This window comes from Canis lupus, chromosome 3 (genome assembly GCF_003254725.2).
Source record: "Canis lupus dingo isolate Sandy chromosome 3, ASM325472v2, whole genome shotgun sequence".
NCBI lineage: Eukaryota > Metazoa > Chordata > Mammalia > Carnivora > Canidae > Canis > Canis lupus.
Window position 1 is genome coordinate 87,502,720 of NC_064245.1, and position 22,079 is coordinate 87,524,798.

Below are 22,079 nucleotides of genomic sequence, written 5' to 3' on the forward strand. Positions count from 1 at the left end.
TAATTAAAAAAAAAAAAAATCCCCAGGGTATTTCCAGGTCCTGAGCAGGTCTCTTTCCAGAATCGTCCTCCCAAGGGAAGAGCAGACCACTGCTGTGTGCACTGCTAGGCCGAAGGTGACCATCTGAGGGCCTGGATAGAGGGTGGTTGGGGGGGTGCTCAGGTTGCATACTTGGGCAGAAAGCCCCTCCTGCTGAGGAACAGAGCTGGCCCAGGAAGCAACTCGGCTGGGAGCGGGAAGGCTGAGCACTGGGGTCTGGCTCTTTCCTGCCCGCTGGGTTTCAGGGTGGAGCTGCAAGGGATCTGTAGACACACTTGGACTTTGGGGTGTGTGTGTGTGTGATTAAGGTGTGCTTCTCGAGGTAAGACAACAGAATAGGTTTTGTTAGCTTGGCGTATTTCTTGTATTTAAAGGTAGGGTTTGTCAGCCCTGGTCTTGCAAACAGGGGGGAGGGGGGGGTGCGGAGCTGGAGCCCTGCATAGAAGAGAGCCGGATTCAGCTGCGGGTCTTGGCCAGTCTGGCCATTATCACTGCTCTAACTGGTCACAACTCCGGTATCTGCGGATGTCAGGGGAACGTTTCTTTCCAAGGGCTGCTGGTCCAGCGCCCCCCCCACCCCATGCATCCTTCCCAGGGAGCCCAGCTGGAGTTGCTGAAGGCCAGGAGCAGCTCCTGAGGGTCCAGGTTCCAGGAGGGGGGGCCTGTGCCTTGCTCGGGTGCATGTGGGACAAATGAAACTACGGTGTTCCAAGAGAAGGCGTGAAATCGCTGGGGGGGGGGGGACTGCGATGCACCCCGTGAAAGTGTGATTCAAAAGCAGGTGGTGTGCAGGAGCAAGCACGGCCGTCTATCATGAGGTTGGCAGGGGCATGCATTCCCTGAGGATGCTGGGGGGGTGACGGAGAGGGCAGTCCACAGGCTGACAGCCCGTCGGGGGCCGGCTCCCTGTCCCGTCCGTCTCCCGGTAAATTCCCTCCGGCTCTTCTCAGTCCGGCCCCCGGGGCGGGGCGGGGCGGGGCGGGGGGGGGCGCACGGGGCGGCTTTGTCCGCGGGCGGCGGACGGATGCGAGGGAGAGCGGACACCGTGGCTGGAGTTTGCAGTAGAACTTTCTTCCGCGCTCGGCGCCGGCTCCCGGGCTCCCGTGGGGCGCTCCCGACTCCCGCGCGGGCGGGGGCCGGGGCCGGGGCCGGGGCCGGGGCCGGGGCCGGGGCCGGGGCCGGGGCCGGGGCCGGGACGGGCGAGCGGCGCGGCGGGCCGAGGGGGCGGAGGGGACGGGGCGGTGGGCGGGGCTGCGGGAGGCGGGGAGGAGGGGCGTGGCGGCGCCGAGGGGGCGTGGCGAGGAGGGTGTGGGCGTGGCTGGGGGCGTGGCGAGGAGGGTGTGGGCGTGGCGAGGGCCCGTGGCGGCGGGGAGGAGGGGCGGGCGGCGCCGAGGGGCGTGGCTACGAGGGCGAGGGGCGTGGCTACGAGGGCGAGGGGCGTGGCGGGGGCGTGGCGGGGGCGGGAGGCGGGAGGCGCCGCCGCGGGCAGCGGCCGGGGGAGGCGGCGCCGGCCGAGGACGAGGAGGCGGCGCTCCCGCGGGGCCCGAGAGCGGCCGTGACCCCGCGGCTCCCCCAGGCCGAGCGCGGCCGCGGCGGACAAAGGAGCATGCTGGCGCCGAGGAGGGCCCGTCCTGCGGCCGCCCCGAGGCCCCAGGCGCCGCCGGCCCCGCGCCGCGCCCCCGCCCCCGCCCGCCCGAGCGCCCGCCCGGCCCGCTAGGCCCCGGCCCGCAGCATGGAGCCGCCCGGGCGCCGGCGGGGCCGCCCGCTGCCGCTGCCGCTCGCGCTGCTGGCGCTGCTGGCGCTGCCGGGAGGAGGCGGCGGGGCCGCGGCGCTGCCCCCGGGCTGCAAGCACGACGGGCGGCCGCGGGGGGCGGGCAGGGCGGGCGCCGCCGAGGGCAAGGTGGTGTGCAGCAGCCTGGAGCTGGCGCAGGTCCTGCCCCCCGACACGCTGCCCAACCGCACGGTCACCCTGTGAGTAGCGCTCGCGCCGGGCCCTCCCGGGCGCCCCCTCGGAGCGGGGTCCCCGGGCCGCGCTTTGTGCGCTGGCTCCGCTGCGGGGCTCGGCGACCGCGCGGGCCGGCCGCCCCGGGGCCACGTGAGGATGCCAGGGACGCCGGACCCGCCCCGCCCCGCCCCGCCGGGCCCCCACCTGCGGGCCCCCACCTGCGGGCCCCCCACCTGCGGGCCCCCACCTGCGGGCCCCCCACCTGCGGGAGCCCCACCTGCGGGCCCCCACCTGCGAGCCCCCCACCTGCGGGCGCCCACCTGCGGGCCCCCCACCTGCGGGCCCCCCACCTGCGGGCGCCCCACCTGGGCCCCCCACCTGCGGGCCCCCCACCTGCGGGAGCCCCACCTGCGGGCCCCCCACCTGCGGGCCTCCACCTGCGGGCCCCCCACCTGCGGGAGCCCCACCTGCGAGCCCCCCACCTGCGAGCCCCCCACCTGCGGGCCCCCCACCTGCGGGCCTCCACCTGCGGGCCCCCCACCTGCGGGAGCCCCACCTGCGGGCGCCCCACCTGCGGGCGCCCCACCTGCGGGAGCCCCACTTGCGGGCGCCCCACCTGCGGGCCCCCCACCTGCGGGCCTCCACCTGCGAGCCCCCCACCTGCGGACCCTCACCTGCGGGCCCCCATCTGCGAGCCCCCCACCTGCGGTCCCCCCACCTGCGGGCCCCCACCTGCAGTGCGCACGACGGGTGGCGGGGCGCTCGGACCGCCCACGCCCGCAGCTGCCGGGCCCCTGGGCTCTCCCGGCCTTTCGCTCCCCGCGAAAGCACCTTTTAACCTGGGGTTGCTGCTAAGGGCGAGAAAGACAGGTGAGCCGGGCACCCTCCCGCCCGGGTTTCGTGCGTTTGTGCGCTCCTGTTTGAAAGCCCGAGAACTTTGGGATTGAAAACGGGGCTTGTGGATAAGCCTTGCAGCTCGCGGGGCCGCGTGGTTGAGTTTCCCACCTAGAAGGAGACGTTTTTGGGCTCGTAACTCCCATTCGTGCCCGGATTCACGGTCCCGTGTCGCCAGCCGGGCGCTTGGGGTCCTCTTCGGACGATGAATCTGTTTGGTGAAGTTTGTTTCCGATGCGTCTTGAGTCGAACTGAGATAGGAGCCCTCGGCCCCTCTGCCTTCTTCTGGCTGGAAAGTTTCCTAAAGAAGAATCAAGGCTGTAAAAACATGAAGGCAAGGGGAGCAGGGTGACCTCGGAGAAGCTTAAAACGTGGTTTTTAATGTGACCCCAGTTAAGCAGGATGTATGGGAAGGGGAGGATAAATCTCATTACACCCTCGTTCTCCTCTTTCCTTTTTTTTTTTTTTTTTTTTTGAATTAAGGAAGGTTCTGAACACAGGAAAACTGTGTTTCTGTCTTTGGAGAAATGAAAAGGGGTCAGATAGTTTTTGTTTGACTCCTCTACTGACGCTTGACCATTTGGTAGTGGCAGCAGCTGTATTTATTTATTTCGTAGCCGGATTCTTTGAAGTGGAAATTTGGGGTATGGGACCTTTAATTACAGTCTCGAGTCAAAAAGAGAAGAGCCCTGTGTTGGAGGGATCCCTTTATAACTTTGCGGAAATTAGTCATCATGCATTTGGGTTCAGCGGCGCTCCAGCTGATTCAAGTTTAGGTCGAGTTTTTTTTTTTTCCCCCCCCGAATGTCAACAGTTTCAGCTGTATTCAATCAGCTATCTGTGAATTGGTTTTGCTTTGCAGATTTTTAGGTGGTGGCATAGAAAATCCCTCTTGAGCGTATTATCAGACTATTTGTCAGTGAACTTTTCACGAACTGATTAAAATATAGGTGCCTTTGGAAAGTCACGTTAATCCAATATTTCTTGCCACCTGAAACCTCTCTAGAGGAAAATGAAATTAATAGAATTTAATGAATGGGAAGGACCTATCGGCGATTTAAGGATCAGCTGATGTTCTGGATTCAGTTGGGTCAGGATAATTCAGACCTGGTACAGGGTCTTCTGGACCAGCCCCCTCATTTCACTAGGGAATAAATCAGAGTCGTGCCCGCTTAAGTGACCCAAGTTCCCAAAGAGATTGAGCGGCAGGTCCATGGCCCTGCTGTCCTGTGTGCAGTTCAGATGCTTTCTCATCTTTCCCCCTGGCCTTCCTCTTTCTTAGTTCCGTGTGTGTGTGTGTGTGTGTGTGTGTGTGTGTGTGTGTGTAGCGTTTCCTAGGTAGCAGGCAGGTCTTAGTTTCCTGGGAGTGTGGCAAATTACCACACATTTGGTGGCATAAAACAAGAAATTTCTTTTCTCACAGCCCTGGAGGCAGCCCTGGAAGTCACGGGGTCATCAGAGCCGCGCTTTCTCCAAAGGGTCTTTCAGCTTCTGACGTGACTTGGACTGTGGCATCCCAGTGCCAGGCTCTGCCTCTGTCTTAAGGTGGCTTCTTCCCCGTGAGTCTGTGTTTCAAATATTGTCCTTCCTCTAACAAGGACACCGGTCACTGACTTTAGGGTCAACCCTAAGCCCAGGATGATCTCATCTAAGGACGTTTAACTTAATTACATCTGCAGAGACCCTATTTCCAAGTGAGGTCACTTTCAGAGGCACCAGGGGTGAGAACTTTGGGCCTCTCTTGGGGGCATACTCTTCAACTCACTGTAGAATATAAATAAAAACTTGGTCTTTCTTCAGGAATTACAAGTATTGGGAGAGAAATATTCATGAATTCAGAACAATATGGTAAATGCTCTAATATTGGGGTGGACATGTAGCAAAAGAAACTGAGGTGGGCAAGCCAGGGCCCCTTGGGACATAGTTGTCAGGATCCAGGATCTGAGGATCCTGAGCCAATTTGAGGAGGATGGGATGGGGAACTGTGTACGATTTAGGGGATGGCGGGGTGGGGTGGGGAGACCCGCCTCCCCATCCCTCCTACCCCCAGGTGTGCCCACAGGCTTCCAGAGGGCAGTGGTGCTGGCTGTGCTGGGCTGTGCAGTTGACATTGCTAAGATGTCAAGGGCAAGTGTCCACTGCCTGGAGTGGTCAGAGAGGAGCCTGTAAGGGCCAGGTCAAGGACAGGAAGTCTCTCTGGTTTTAATTTTAATCCCTTGGGTGTGGCCGTGTTCAGCTGAGCTGTGATGTGGCTGCTGCAAAGAAAGTGAACGGGACAGAATTTTTCTTTTTCCTTTTTTTTTTTTTTTTTTAAATAATGGAAAATAAGGTCATTTTTACCTAGTGGATGAACTGGACGTCAGCATAGCCAAGAGCTCGGACCCTTCAGCTACTGTAGGGAACAAACACTTACTTTCTTATTTAGCTGTGTTTGTGGAGAGGTCCGGGAGAAATCCTCAGCTTGACCACACTGGTTTCCTATATCATGTAGTCTTTGGTATTAAAGAATTAAATTCTTTAATTCCTGCCCCCCCCCCTTTTTTTATACCCAGATTGAATGAAAATTTAACTTTTCAGTGTTTTTGTTCGAAATATAAATTAGTCTTGTGTTTTGAAGTACAGCTCGATATTTTAAGTGTTAAAAATTGTGAGGACTTCAGTGATACAAAGTTTTACAAACTTAGCCTTGCTTTTCAGAAGTGTGTGAGGGTTCCTCCCACCCCCCATGATGCTGCATAGTGATTCTAGGTAAAGGATTTTTTTTTAAAGAAATTTTTGATATGTCCAATACTTTAGGGGCAAAGTCCAGGTTTTTCTCAGACTGTTCCACACAAAGTAAAGTGTGGGTTTTGGTTTTTTACTTTTTAAAAAGCGATATTCCTTTTTTTTTTTTCCCACCGGAGACCTGATCATGGGTCCTCAGCCAGTGCATGCACCCGGCTCAGTGTCAGGTAGACAAAAGGGAATGCTCGGATTGTTTAGAAACCTAAACCTAGTTGGAAGGAAGGTTTTGCACAAAGGCAGCATTTAGGGAACAACTGCAGAATGTCTGTAATTAAGCCCTAAATCCTGTGCTGCCGCCTGTTTAAATGCTTTAGGAAGCCTGCAGAGTTGAGGTCGGTGGGAGCTGCGTGTTTCCTGGAGAGGTTCGGCCGTGAGCACACCCGAGGGACAGGAAGGCCGGGCCGAGCGCAAGCATCTGGGGCTGCGGTAGCGGTGCGGCCCGGTGCCCTGAGCCGGGGACCCCGACCCGGCTTTCATGACCAGGTGTGGTGGGGGTCAGCTCGGGAGCTGGCGCCGCGGGGACACGCGGGAGGACGGGTCCTCGGAGCCACGGCGTGTGCAGCGCCCGGGGAGGAGTGGGCGCCCCGCTTGGGAGATGCGGAGGCCGGAGATGGGGGGAACAGGGAATAGGGGGCGGTGGGGGGAGCAAGCGCAGGTGCAGGTTGTGCAGGCACTGTGGGGCACTGTGCATACTGTGGGGCGCTGTGCACACTGTGGGGCGCTGTGCATAGTGTAGGGGCTCTGTGTATACTGTAGGACTGCTGTGCATACTGTGGGGCACTGTGCATACTGTGGGGCGCTGTGCATACTGTAGGGGCGCTGTGCACACTAGGCGCTGTGCACACTGGAGCACTGTGCACACTGTGGAGCACTATGCATACTGTAGGCACTGTGCATACTGTGGGGCATTGTGCATAGTGTAGGGGCTCTGAATACTGTGGGGCACTGTGTATACTGTAGGAGCGCTGTGCATACTGTGGGGCGCTATGCATACTGTAGGGGCACTGTGCATAGTGTAGGGGTACTGTGCATACTATAGGCACTGTGCATAGTGTAGGGACGCTGTGCATACTGTGGGGCACTGCATAGTGTAGGGGCTCTGTGCATACTGTGGGGCACTGTGCATACTGTAGGAGCACTATGCATACTGTGGGCCACTGTGCATACTGTAGGGGCACTGTGCATATTGTAGGAGTGCTGTGCACACTGGGGTGCTGTACATATTGTAGAGGCGCTGTACATACTGTAGGAGCGCTGTGAATACTGTGGGGTGCTGTGCATACTGTAGGGGTGCTGTGCATATTGTAGGGGTGCTGCGCATATTGTAGAGGCGCTGTGCATACGGTGGGGCGCTGTGCATACTGTGGGGCACTGCACACTGGGGCACTGAGCATACTGTAGGCACTGTGCTTATGGTGGGGCACTGCACACACTGTAGGTGCTGTGCAACTGGGGCGCTGTGCATTCTGTGAGGCACTGCATACCCTGGGGTGCTGTGCATACCTTGGGGTGCTGTGCATACTGTAGGCACTATGCTCAGTGCTAAGAGTGTTCAGGGATAAAAATAAGACCAGATTTTTTTCATCTGAGGATCGGTCCTATGGACAAAGTCTCTGCCTAATGCAACGTAATCGCACCATCACCCCAATAGAGTCTGGGCCGGGTTCCCTCGCGCCATCCCCCCAGCAGGTTTGGGCCGGGTGCCCTGTACATCTGGGTGGGTCCCTTACTCTTGCCTGGAGTCCCTATCCTGGTAAATTCTGGGTTCTTCACAATCCAGCTCAACTGCTTCGAGCTTTTCTCTCGCCCTCTGACTTCTGATCCATCCCTTCTCTGAACCCGGGTGGTGTCTACTGTCTGTGCTCCCAGGTCACTTTGTGTGACACTTGGTACTGCTCTCCTCTAAAGCGTGTGCTGATACCCTTGAAGGACCGCGAAACCTGGCGTAGTCCAGTGCCTGGAGTATGGCTGGGAACGTAGCTGCTCTACGTGATTGACAAGAATCATACCCACAAAGTTGATACCTACCGGATGGTGGGACAAGAGGACAAGTGGAGGGATGGGGGAGGGATGTGAATGCAGATTTTTACTCTATTATGGCAAATGAGGACAATTCTTTATTTAGGTCAGCATTTCATGGCTGTAGGGTCCCCAATGCAAGAAGGGTTTATTGTATCTGTTTACAGTTACACTAAAAAAAAAAAAAGGTTTATTTAGAGAGAGAGCTCACTAAGTCGGGGGAGAGGGGCAAAGAGAGAAGGAGCGAGAGAGTCTCAAGCAACTGTTGCTGAGGGCGGAGCTCGACCCTGGGCTCCATCCAGGACCCCAAGATCCTGACCTGAGCCAAAATCAAGAGTTGGCCGCTGAACCTACTAAGCCACCAGGTGCCCTTTACAGTTAGTTTGATGTAAGTGATCTTATGTGTGTGGTGACTACACACACACCAGTGTGGAGGCAGGTTGCTCAAAGATTGCAGGATTTGGGGCAGACTTAGGCATTTGGTCCATGAATGCAAATCTTAAGTTTTTTCCAAAATGATGAGAAGGTTTTACGTGACCCAGCCTCTGAATCTTGTTGCTTCTTGCCTGCTTGGAGTGCTCCAGCATCAGGAGTGTATGAGTGGAGTTGGTGGGTTTGGCAATAAACCAGAAATTAAAATGCCAGGAACAAAAGAACACAGGAGCCTTTGGAGATCCTTGCTCCAGTTCAGCTGCTTTTCCCAGGAGCCTGTAAAGATGGTTTTAAAAAACAGGCAACCCCCACGCCACCCACCCCCTCCCCCCCAAAAAAAAATACAACCAGAAGTAAAAGCTCTTTAAAATAAGTTAGAAAATGACAGTGCAAAGTTTTAGTGTAATCAGTGATTTTTTTTTTTTTTTTTTCTATTTAGCTGCATGTGTGAAAGCCATTGTTTTCTATATTGGCTGTATTCCTGTGCAGGAATCTTAAGTCCAGAGAACACAACTCGTTTGTTGTTGTGTCAACATTTTTTTTTTCCATAAACACACAAAAATTAGGATACAGAGTCCGTTAAATTTTAGTAGCTTATTAAGTCAGGTTTTACAAAGATAGGGAAGCGATAGATGCATACTTGGTCAATGAGGTTTTAATTGTTGCTGACTAAATTTATTTTAAAATTTAATGTAATTTTAATGCTTTATGTGTGGTTTGGCTTACATTTATGTTCAAATGCAGACAATTTTAGTCTGAGGAGAGAGTTTTAAAGAAAGTAAGCATCGTTTCCCAAGCTGTGGTTTTCTTTTTTTCTTTTTTCTTCACGACTAAACTTTTCGGAAATTTTTCATGCTGGTAAGGGAATGTCAGCGTGGGGGGAACAGAGATGTGGGGGGCATCTCCCGGAAGGCGCGTGTGTGTCTTGGCAGCCTTTACTACCATGTCGAGCCCATGGGCTCGTCACCCAGGGAAGCATGTCCTGCCCTCAGATCCCTCCTGGACAGGGTCTAAAGGGAACAAAATGAAAGTTTAAGGGATTGGTCTAAGATTATTCAGAACAATTTCCTCCTCTCTCCCACCCCCAACACTCTGGTCCTCTTTTTCCTTTTTTTTCCTTTTTGTAAGCTGTTAAGCCCAGGCTTAAATCTGTGTTTTCCCACATACAGCAGGGTCTGACCAAAGACCAGAATCTACTGCAGGTATTTACTGTTCTCTAGTGGCATTTCTTTTTCTTTTAATGTTTCTAGTATCCAGCTTTAATAAATTTATCGCATTCTCTTATGGCAGTTAATATTTGGGTTTCATTATTCATTTCATTGGTTTAAAAATATAAAGGAAACTATATAAATTATATATAGGAAGAAACTGTGTTCCCCGATGAACTGTAAGCTTATAAATCCTTAATAAAAGAGAAAGTTAAAAAAAAAAAAACTCGTTGAGGTTAAAACCAGGAAAGAAAAGGAAAAACATACAGTCTTTCAAGATGATCTTGTTTTGAAGAGATATAAAATGGAAAAGTATTTTTCCTAAAGTATTTGATACTTACTGAAGTAGTGTATTTTTTAAAAAAATAATGTATAGTTTACATGCAATATTAGTTTCAGGTACCCAACATAGTGATTAGACAGTTTGATACACTGTGCAGTGCTCAGCGCACTAAGTATAGTGATAATCGGTCACCAAATTCATTACGATATTGTTGACTATATTCCCTATGCTGTACTTTTCATTCCATGTAATATTTTATAACTGGAAGTTTGTGCCTTTTAATCCCTTACACCTATTTTGCCCATCCCTCCTCTGGCAACCCCCACTTTGTTCTCTGTATTTGAGTCTGTTTCTGTTTTTTTGTTCATTTATTTCTTTTAAATTCCATGTAGGATGAAATCATATTGTATTTGTCTTTCTTTGACTTCACTCAGCATGATACTCTAGGTCCATCCATGTTGCTGTAAATGGCAAAATTTTATTCTTTCTTATGGTTGAGTAATACTTTTTTGTGTATATATACCACATCTTTATCCGTTTGTTGATGGACAAATTTTAAATTTTAAAATTTAAAATTTAAAATTTTTAAAAATTTAAAAGTTGCTTCCGTGTTGTGACTATTGTAAATAATGCTACAGTAAGCATAGGGGTGCATATATCTTTTTGATTTTGTGTTTTTGTTTTCTTTTGGTAAATACCCAGCAATGGAGTTACTGGATCATATAGTATTTCTATTTTTAACATTTTGAGCTGCCTCCTGACTGTTTCCATAGTGCCTGCACCATTTTACATTCCTACCAGCTGTGCACAAGGGTTCTCTTTTCTCAGCATCCTTGCCGACACTTATTATATCTTGTCTTTTGATAACTAGCCATTCTAACAGGCGTAGGTGACATCATATTGTGTTGCTGATTGCATTCCTTGATGATTAGTCATGTTGAGCATCTTTTCATGTGTTGGCTCTCTGTATGTTTTTTTTCTTCTTTCTTTCTTTCTTTCTTCTTTCTTTCTTTTTTTTTTTTTTTTTTAAAGATTTTACTTATTTATTCATGAGAGAAACAGAGAGAGGCAGAGACACAGGCAGAGGGAGGAGCAGGCTCCATGTAGGGAGCCCGACATGGGACTTGATCCTGGGTCCCCAGAATCACGCCCTGGGCTGAAGGCGGCGCTAAACCGCTGAGCCACCTGGCACACACACACACACACACCCACCCCCCGTATGTTTTCTTTGGAAAAATGCCTACCCAGATGCTCTGCTCACTTTTAATTGGATTATTAGTTTTTTTTTGAGTGTTTTATGAGTTCTTTATATATTTTGGATATTAACCCATTATTGGATATACAATTTGCAAATGTTTCTCCCATTCAATAGGGTGCTTTTTCACTTTGTAGATGGTTTCCTTTGCTGTACAAAACACTTTTTAGTTTGATTTAGTCCCAGTAGTTTATTTTTGCCTTTATTTCCCTTGTCTGAGGAGACATATCCAGAAAAATGTTACTAAGACCATTGTCCAAGACATTACTGTCCATGCTTTGTCTTAGGAGTTTTATGGTTTCAGGTCTTATATTTAGATTTTTCTTCCATTTTGAATTTATCTTTGTGTGTGGTGTAAGAAAGCAGTTCAGTTTCATTCTTTTGCATGTAGCTCTCCACCCAGTTTTCCTAATACCGTTTTTTTGAAAAGACTGTCTTTTCCCCATTGTATATTTCTGCCACCTTTTTTTGTGGATTAATTGATCTTATAAGAATGGGTTTATTTCTGGGCTTTCTATTCTGTTTCATTGATTTATGTGTATTTTTATGTCAGTATTATACTGTTCTGATTGCCAAAGTTTTGTAGTATAGTTTTTTAAAAATTTAATTCCAATATAATTAATGTACAGTATTATATTAGTTTCAGGTGTACAATATAGTGATTCAACAATTCTGTAAATCACTATGCATCTTGGTAAGTGTAGTATGTAGTTTTTCAAAAAATTTATTTTAGTGTGCATGTGTGCATGTGTGCACAAGTGGGGGAGGGGCAGAGGAAGAAGGAGAAAGAGAGCAGCTCAAGCAGACTTCCTCTTGAGCACAGAGCCTGATGTGGGACTGCATCTCACGACCCTGAGATCATGACCCAAGCTGAAACCAAGAGTTGGACGCTTAACTGGCTGAACCACCAGGCGCACCTTGTTCCTGATTTTAGAGGAAAAGCTTTCAGTTCATCATTGAGTATGATGTTGGCTGTGGGTTTGTCATATATGGCCTCCATTGTACTGAGGTGTGTTCCCTCTAAACCCACTTTCTTAATAGTTTTCATCATGAATGGTTATTGTACTTTGCAAATGCTTTTTCTGCATGTATGGGATGATAATATGAGAGTTCTTGAGAACTTTCCCATCAAGAATTTCGTAGAAGCAGGTACACTTTTATCATTTTGATGTTTTTGTTGCTGTTTCCAAACAATGTACTTTGAAATCAGAATCACTTCTTATTCGTTTTCATGTAATTCTCCTGATGCTCTTCATCATACATTAGAGATCAGAAAGGAGATGTAATTCCCCAGTCCCTGCCCGTGAGACCTGAGTAGGATTACTGTAAGTTGAAGGGAGTTCTGCCCTAACTCATGGATTGTGCAAGAATGAACTGCTGTTGGGTCTGACTGATTGTAGGTGGGTCGTGGCATGCTGTTCTGGAGGCTATTGAATGCAACTTACAATGCTTAATAAAAATCTTTATTCTTTTAGTATAAAAAAAAAAAGAAAAAGCTTTGGGACACTGTGAAAGTGGTTCTAAAAACTTTGGGACACAGTGAAAGTGGTTCTAACAGAGAAGTTTACAAGACAGAGGCCCTCAAGAAACCTCAAGAAACAAGAAACAAGAAAAATCTCAGATAAATCCAAACCCACACCTGAAGGAACTAGAGAAAACAAAAACAAACCAAAAAAAAAAAAAAAAAAGTGGTGTATCATGTTGTTCATGTGGTATATCATGTTGATTGAGCTTGTGGATGTTGAACCATCCTTACATTCCTAGAATTTATCCCACTTGATTGCAGTAAATGTACCTTTTAATGAATTGTTCAATCCAGTCTGCTAATTTTGAATTTGAGGATTTTTGTACATGTGTTCATCTAGGATTTGGCCTGTACTTTTCTTTTTCTCTTCCTCCTCTTCCTTCTCCCCCCCCCCCTTTTTTTTTCTCTTTTGTGATGTCTTTATTTGGTTTTGGTACCAGGATAATGCTGGACTTGTGGAATGAATTTGGAAGCCTTCCTTCCTCTTCTTTTTTTTTTTTTCTTCCTCTTCCAATTTTAGGAATAGTTTGTGAAGGATAGGTATTAACTTTTAAATTTTCAGTGGACTATATCTGTTTAACTGTCTGGTCCTGGACTTTTATTTGTTGGGAGTTTTTTGATTACATATTGACTACTGTTACTAGTACTCTTTAGGTTTTCTGTTTCTTCCTGATTCAGTCTTGGAAGGAAGGTTGTATGTTTCTAGGAGTTTATCCATTTCTCCTAGGTTGTCCGATTTGTTGGCATATGATTTTTTTGTCTTAGTTTCTTACGGTCCTTTTTATTTCTGTGATGTTAGTTCTCTCTGATTTTATTTGAGTCCTCTTTTTTCTTCATGAGTCTTACTAAAGGTTTATCAATTTTATCTTCTCAGAGAACTAGGCTGTAGGTTTCATTGATCTTTTCTACTGCCTTTTTCAAATTCTTTCATTTATTTCTACTTTTACCTTCATTATTTCCTTTCTTCTAACTTTCTAACTTTGGGCTTTTTTTTTTTTTTTTTTTTTTTGGTTGTTTTTGTTTTCTCTAGTTCCTTCAGGTGTGGGTTTGGATTTATCTGAGATTTTTCTTTTTTCTTGAAGTGGGCCTGTGTCTTATAAACTTCTCTATTAGAACCACTGTCACTGTGTCCCAAAGTTTTTAGACCATTATGTTTCCATTTTCATTTGTCCCCAGTAGTTTTTTGATTTCCTCTTTGATTTCGCCATTGACCCATTGATTCTGTAGGGGGTTGAGGAGCTCTGGTGGAATTTTTGGTAATTCCTATTACTTTAAAAATTGCTTGGTTTTGCACTCATTCAACAGAGTTATTCATTGTCTGCTATGCTTGTTATAGACTTAGGTGGGCTTATGTGACTTTTTATTTCTGGGCATGACTTTTTCTTTAGCCATTAGATCAGTTTTATCCCAGTCTTGTATGCTTGCATTCCTTTCTGGAACTCCATGTCTTGCCCTTAATCTGACAGTAGCTATCCTACTTTTCCCAGGTTAGACATGACCATCTGGCTCTTTTTGTTATGATTCAACTGGCATCTCACTCTGTTGCTACACTCTGCTAAGAGAGCTAGAGATAGCACAGGGGTAACTGGTGGATCTGTAGAAATTCTTACAGGTATTTCTAAAGGGAAATTTGTAAGACTGGCTTAGGAAAACCTTGCTAAAGGAGCTGGTAGACTTTTTTGTTTAGTGACCATCACTGCTTTCCCTTCATGTCCACTTGCCAGGTACAAAACCTTTACCCAACCTAGTGCGTCCCAGATCTCTTATAGTACATAATCACTTCCATTATTTATGGCAGTTCTTTCCGAGAACTTCCATGCCGTGACCTGTAAAGGCAATGGTCATGTTTGTGTGAATGATGCCCCAGGCCCTGCATCCCATCCCTGGGGGCCGATGGGAGCAGCTGTCTCCACCTTCCTGTATAACCTGGATGGTGAATTTGTTGTTGAGGTTTTCAACCTTGCGTGGAATCACCAGGGAGCATGAAAAGTTCAGATGCCTGGGCCAAAGACCTATGCTCTGATTTAATTGTTTCAGAATGAGGCCTGGACACTGGTGTTTTTCAGAGCTCTGCAGGTGATTCAGATGTCACTTGAGTTGAGAACCTGTTGTCTAGTAGCCTAGCGACCTGAGGGTTAACCACCTTGACCAGCTGTTCTCCACTGTAGCAAAAGTAGAAGAATGAACAGAGAAACAAATTGAGGGCAGCTGCCTCACATGGGAGGGAGGGACTGTTTTAAGTGGAGCAAAGATGGATGAAAATCAAGAGATGTTTTTGGGACAGATAGCTGAGAGCTTTAGGGGGCCGTATTTATAGGAGACAAGAAAGATGAACATTTATAAGGTGGCAGGGAGAGTGATGTGCTGAAAGGTGAATTTAATATCCGGTCTTGGGGTTAAGGACAGTAAGGTTTTAGCGTTATATTGTGGCACTGAGTGAACTGAAAGGGCTTAACCGCAGCAAGCATTTGTCCAAACTAGTATTTGAGGGCCTGGTACTGCGGTGGAGCAGGCGGCAGATCGCTTAGTGTACCTTAAATCCATTGTTGTGGATTTATTTTTATTTTTTGAAGATTTTATTTATTCATGAGAGACACAGAGAGGCACAGACAGAGGGAGAAGCAGGCTCCCTGTGGGGAGCCCGATGTGGGACTCGATCCCAGGACTCTGGGATCTCATACCCTGAGCCAAAGGCAGACGCTCCACCGCTGAGCCACTCAGGTGCCTCCATTATTTTGGATTTAAATTAGAGATTTCCTGGCAGTCAGTCAGTTGAGTGTCTGACTCTTGATTTTGGCTCAGGTCATGATCTCCTGGTGCCAGGGGATCGAGCCCTGGGACGGACTCTGTGCTCAGCAATGAGTCTGCTTGGGATTCTCTGTCTCCTCTTCCCCTGCATTCTCTTCTTTTAAAGTGAATAAATAAAATAAATATTTTTTTTAATAATTATTTCTTGATCATATGCATTATTGATCTAAAAGGATGGAGGAAAGTATGAGAGGGCCCAATTTTCCAAGTATACATGTGCTCTGGGAATTTTTTTTTTTTTTTTTGAAGGGGGGTGGTCTTTACTAGTTAAAAAAAATAGAAAGAGCTTATTTTAATTTGCGTTGTGATTTTTAGTGAAGTTTAATATAATTTGGCATGTTTACAAAAGGGTGGTTTGTATTTGACCACCTTTTCTTTTTTTTTTTTTTTTGACCACCTTTTCTGTACATTATTGCTTTCTAGTACTTTTTTCTCCCCACTTGATATTGAGATTTTTAGAGACCACTAATTGGTAACATTTTAAAAATTATTTTCTTGATGCTCTGGCTCTGACGAAGGATGCCAGAGTGTGGGCAAACTTGTCATATTCCTACCTTGATAAGTGACAGGTGTGTTGGGCAGACCAGGATAGATTTTCTCTATTCTAGGTGGTGAGCATGAATCAGCTCATATAGCGGGCCTTTCTAGTTGCTTTTAGCTGTTTATCAATTCAGATGGTGGACATTCCTGGTTCTTAGTTTAAATAAAATAAAAAAAAAATACATCTTTTGCACCCCCTCCTTATTTTGCCTTAAGTTGAAATTACATAATGTTTGAATTGTGCATATTTGAATTTTTTTTTTTTTTTAGTAGTTCGTAATTCCAAGGGGGGCAGGTCTGCAGAATTATTTATTCTACACAAAGAAAACTAAATTATCCAGACCCTAAGAATCTTTTTAGAATTTTTGTTTGAACTTTTTAGATGACAGTGCCCTGAGCATAAAGGAAATCTTTTGGCAAAATTGCAAGCTCTCCATGAAAAAACCCCGTTTCCTCCCTATTTGAGAATGGTATTTGCAGGCCAAGATGTCTCCACAGGAGAGGCATAAGCATGCCCCCTCCTGAGGCTGGGGAGCCTTAGGGGATCCCTGGGGTTATCAGAGCCCCCCTAGCCTCCGCTTCCCCCTCCTGCATCTATAGGGAGTAACGCACAGTATGTGGTTGTGAATTATATTCATTCCCTTTGTGAAGATATTTCTGAATTAGGATATATAGTTCCAAATATGTGACCTGGCCTCATCTGAGATGCCTGTTCCATGGAGGGCAGAAACTGTTTTGCTCCTTCTTGCAACTGTAGCACCTGGAATAGTGACACATATTTCACAGGCACTTCTGTGATGGCCTCAGAGTGGGGGCTGGGCAGAAAGCAGGTTGTAGATTGTGTTGGGGATGACACTTTGGTCTAAACCCTCCTTCAATTGAATCGAAGGAAGCTTAGAGCGGCCTTAGAGGTGTAAGTGTAATACAGATTCTTTAATGCAACCGTTAAACTTTTCTTTCTTCAAGTCTGCTTGAATCTAAGTCTAATTAAATTGATTCATTTCCCATCAAGATAAGACTTAAAAGCATCCTTTGTTTTATTGTGCAATGTTCCTCAGCTCTTTTCTCAGGAAGAGGCAAAGAGAAATTGAGGAGTGCTGTATTCATCTCCAGGACCATGTTTAAGACAAATGTGCTTTCTATTAGATTAATCTTTTTTTAACCTGCCTTTTGTTTGTGTTTTAAGCAAGACCAAGCATAAACTCTCCCTTAATGGCCAAGACTCGACTAGAATCCTCAAGTCGTGACAATACCATGGGACTTGCAGCCCACCTTGCGCATGCTAGGCCCACTCTTCATTCCTTGCGACTGGGTCCCGCCTCTTGTTTGATCACAGCAGGGCAGCCATCCTGCTGGTTGGAGCTATTTATAGTCCTCACTCTCTCACCAGATTGTGAACTCTGGATGGTGATATTTATCTCTCTATTTCCAGTGTCTAGCACATAAGCACTCAGTAAATCTTTGTATAAAGAAGTCTCATTTTCCCCACCATTTTTTTCTCCCCAGTAGGACTGGGGGAAGAATCCTGGCATCATGCTTAACGAGGGGTGAATTTATCATGGGTAAGTTTGGGGTTCAGCAAAGCAGAGTACCCAAGCTCCAAGGTCAGGGCGTCACCTCCCCCTCTTCATTTGAGAATGAGAAGTGTCTTAGCCACGTTAGAGTTGGCTAGCTGCCTCCCTCCGGCCTTTCCTTGATCCCATCCCCTCCTACCTCTTGAGACACCAGCACTGGTTTTTCTTGTGTTTTTGAGTTTCCTCCCTGGTTTGTGATGTTTCTCCTGGGCTTACACAGCCATGCCTTTTTCTCTTCTCCCCAAAATACCCCCGAGTCGCACCGTGTTGGAGGGGTCACTCTTCCTTCATGATAAAGCTTCTTGAAAAATGGCTTGAATCCGTTGTCTTCTACTTTTTATTTCAGTTGCAGCCCGTTGCTGCCCGGCTCCCCTAGGGTGCCCCGCCTGCAGTCTGCTCCGTGGCTCGTCCCCCGGTCCTTCTGTCTGATGGCCACCACCCAACGATTGAATCTTGGCTGTTCGGGGCTCGGGCCCAGAAGCTCGGGTGGGGGGATGGCTGGCTTGGCTGCGTGCTTGGCTGCGGGGATGTGGCCCGGAGAGCCGTCGCCCCAACTAACGCTTCCCGGGGCCCTGGGAGGGGGTGTGTCCAGGCCGAACCCATGACCCATCCTGTCCACTTGAGATTACTGCCTGTTTAAAGAACCCGAGAGAGCTGTTCTGCGACTGGATTTTTCAGGGCTCCTTGCTAAAAAAAAGAAAAAAAAAGAGCTCTGTCTCAGGGGTAAAGTTGAAAAACTTGTCCATTAGCTCAGCTTAGAAGTTGCCAACCACAGATTGGGATCATGAGTGTAAAACCTTTGTCAGACTTTCCCTTGTTTCAGCTTTGTAATGTTCTAAGGTACTATTAGAACCTAATAAGGTACTATTACTTGCATTGGTGTTACTGTCTTTTCCCATTTGAGTGATCATTATTATTATTTTTTTAAGATTTTATTTATTTACTCAAGAGAGATGCAGAGGCAGAGGAAGAAGCATGCTCTCTGCTGAGCAGGACGCCCGACTCGAGACTCGATCTCAGAGCCCTGGGATGATGACCTGAGCCAAAGGCAGACACTTAGCCACCCAGGCGCCCCCCACTTGAGTGATTATAAAACCTCTTAAATTGCGGGTGTCCTGTTGACCCTGTGTGAGCAAAGGTGAGGGGGGTTATGGAGGCACTCTGTGTGGCCTCAGCACGTTAAGTGAGCAAAGGTGAGGGGGGTTATGGAGGCACTCTGTGTGGCCTCAGCACGTTAAGCTGCACGACAGTGCAGCTGTCGAATGCAAAGTGTAGGGACCTGCAGCCAGTGAATAGGAGGCTCCCCTTGTGCCTGGAAGATATTTCTGGAAGGTGAGCATCATATTGCTCAAGCAGGTTGTCTCTTGCTCCTTTATATTTGTTTGTTCTGCTGGTCTATGAAACAATGCATGTTTTATTCTGACCCTGAGTGGTTTTATTTTTAGTTTTATTTTTTATTTTTTAAAAATTTTATTTATTCATGAGAGACACAGAGAGAGAGAGGGAGAGAGAGGGAGAGACACAGAGAGAGAGAGAAGCAGGCTCCATGCAGGGAGCCCGAGGTGGATCTCAATCCTGGGACTCTAGGATCACGCCCTGGGCCGAATGCAGGCACTAAACCGCTGAGCCACCTGGGCTGCCTGTTTTTAGTTTGTTTTAGTATAGGTTGGGTTATTTTTTAGGGATGTCTTTCCGTTGGGATGTTGTGGGATAATAAAATCAACGCAAAGATTCTGGGCAACCTCTTGTTCTCTTTCAAGAGCATGGGGAAACCCTGCTCAGCCTTTGATGGACACAGTTTGATAGACCTGCCGTTTCCAGTTTTGATAGGATTTACAGGATTCATGATCGAGTTCCATGGTTACAAACTGTTTCTCTCGGTAGTTTAACTTTCTCCCTAAACGGGTTTGGTAATTACGTGGAAATACAACGACTGGAGGACCTCAAGCTGTCTATACGGCTCTTTGGCTTTCGGAACTGACTTTATATATAAGAACCTTTACCTGATTGAAAAGTCGTAACAGCAGCCAACATTCGGATATTTCTCATGTGCCAGGAACTCTGCCAAATGCCTCTCATGCTGCATCTCGGTCATTGAAACCGCTTGATGAACATGGTATTGTCCCCATCTGGCAGGTGGGCCAACTGAAGCACGGACAGGCAAATTGGCCCTCTCAAGTTACATGTTTTGCAGGCCTCTGCCCCAGGACTGTGACCTCTAGGCCTGTAATTCTCAGCATTATGTCCGTAAAGGACGTAACTGACAATTTAAGTGCTCACTTTGGCGGTGGGGGTGGGGTGACGTCTTTGTGGGACAGAAAGTTATGGGACCTGTTCGCTTTGAGCCATTTCTTTAGAGGCAGCTGGCTGATGGGATAACAGGGTAATGAGAATCCTCACCTGGTGCGCCTTATGCCCAAGGAGCTGTTGAAGGAAAGGATTTTAACATCCCATTTTACTATCATCGAGTGGTTTGGGAGTGCCTGGGCGGTCACGCTGAGGCCTGCAGCGTAGCATTACTGATGATGAAATGATCAGTCTTTTTCTTGTCTGGGTTCTCGAGGTTGGAAATTTTACCCTGGAATAATAATTGACCCTATCTCAAGCTTAACTGTCCTGTTAAGATGAAAGAAATAATAACAGCATAGGGAAGCAGTTGCCTTTTGGGCAGGTTTCCTTTTTTAGGGAAGGTTCACACCTCCATGTCACAGTTGTGCTGGATAAGCAGGGAACTGGCATTTTTATGATTTGATAGAGACCAGCAGGAAGGAGGAAATAACAATGAGACTGAATGGATATGGGGGCCTCGAGTTAGCTTCGTTACCAAGAAGAATTGTGACCCTTAGATCAATCATAATTTTCCAGGCCCTCCCCTTCCTGGAGAGTAAAATGGGGGTTTTGCAGGAGATGATCTTTAAGGGACTCTTGAATCTCTAAAGTTCTAGGATTTTTATACATCCCACCGAAGCAAACCAAACCCAGTAGGATCACAGAGGCATATTTAAAAATGCACAGACATTACACACACATTTCCTGAAGCTGAAATTGTTTTATTAGAATTGATCCTCTGCACCGTACTGGCAAGTGCAGGGGCAGTTTTCTGGGTGGCGGGGCTGTGGCGTTGGGTCTGTTCAGTCCTTAGCGCCTGGCCTGTGAGATTCCTGAGTTTGTGTGCCTTTTTTCCACCACTTTCAGGCTAATTGCCCCTCACTTACAGGCTGAGACCTGTCCTCAGTCCCTAGGGCTACTCCCAGCACTGGGACCTTGTGCTCCCTTTCTGTTAATTGGATTTCTATTTTATCTCTTGAGGTCCCATCTTTCAGATCTTGGTAGGCTTTTATAGCATCTGAACTCTATCGTCTCTTTGTATAACCCTATTCTTTGCTACAGAAATACAGATTTTTTAACCCCCCAGCTCAATGAGTTGGCCAGCTTGTGTGAATTTCTGAGTCTCAGAGGAATTTATAGGGTGCCCATACCATTTGGACACATATATATTTTTTTTCTCTTTAGTATAGGGAAGATGCCCTTCGTAACTTTATATGCACAGACCCATACTTTTTCCTTTTATCTCCAGACTTAATGGAGATCTTGCAGACGGTGTGTCACACAATTATTTTTCCTGCTGGCGTTGCCCCCTCCCACCCCCGTTTAGGGCTTTGCTGGTATGACCACATATTTACGACAGATCTTTCGATGCCAGGGTGCTGCCTCATGCTATTTCACACATTTCCCTGCTCGCCCTTCCCTAACTGCTCCCTAGGAGGCTGGTCAGTCCCTGGTCACGATCCCTCCACCAGTGAATGATAAAAGCACCTTTGGGGGTTCTCAGTTGCCTATGAGAGACTTCTGCCCTAGAACCAGGGTGGCAAGTAGATTTCTGGAACGTCTGCCCCAGAGAGTTGGGAGTAGCGTTGCAGTAGTGTTGTGTGAGCTTATCAGAAAGAGCTAGGACTGACTCATGACCTGCCTTGGGCACAGGACAGGGAGGTGATGATGGCACACGTGCCATTGTTTGCCGTTCGCCCTGGAAGCCTGTTAATGACTATATTAGCCGTTTCTTTGGTTTTATAGTCTTGGGATCATATGGCTTTTTGTGCATCAGTGTTCTCGACTGTTTGGAAGTTTCAACAGCTACTTTAAAAGAGTGGCTTAGCCACCTAAATTTACAAAAGGTCTTGAGAGATTTCTTACCAGGAGAATTATTTAGATTCTATGCTTAGTGGTAAGCTCTATCCTTGTCAAAAATATTGATTCCACTCCTCAGAGTATTTCTAAAATGTGCTTGCCAAATATCTTCTAGTGGAGTGGCTCTTAGCATTTGGACCGGCAGCCTAAGGATTTGGGGAGATTGGGTGGTAAGACAGTGGTGGTTCCCATATATTAAGAGCTCCTACAAATTAGTAAAAAAAAACAAAACAAAAAAAAACAAAAACAAAAACAAAACATGATTTATCAGAAATATGGGCCAGTAATGGTAGGTAATGTCTGCTGAGCGTGCCACATTCTGCCTTGTGCTTGAAGAGTTGTACTGGTTAATTCATACACTTCCCTAATGAGATCATTCTAATCGCGATCTGCCTTTTGTGTCTGAGGACATGGGGCAGAGAAGCCTACTCATGTCCCTGAGGTCACCAGCCAGTGAGCCACGGAACCAGGATTTGGGCGCAGACAGCCTGACTCTAGAGCCCAGACTCGTAGCCAGCGTGTTGCGGTGGTCCGAGGACACTCCCAGCGAGGCAACCCAGATTCACAGCTGCAATTTAAAATGCA

At 47.7% G+C, this 22,079-nt stretch overlaps 1 protein-coding gene across 1 annotated transcript in view; it reads left to right on the forward strand.

Moving 5' to 3' along the window:
• Positions 1 to 1,756: 1,756 nt before the first annotated feature.
• ADGRA3 (adhesion G protein-coupled receptor A3) overlaps positions 1,757 to 22,079 on the forward strand; it is a 121,138-nt gene continuing 100,815 nt past the window's right edge. The window contains exon 1 of the mRNA XM_025437227.3: positions 1,757 to 2,010. Coding sequence (XP_025293012.1) covers positions 1,772 to 2,010 — 239 coding nt within the window. The 5' untranslated portion in view covers positions 1,757 to 1,771. The remainder of the gene's footprint in view (positions 2,011 to 22,079) is intronic.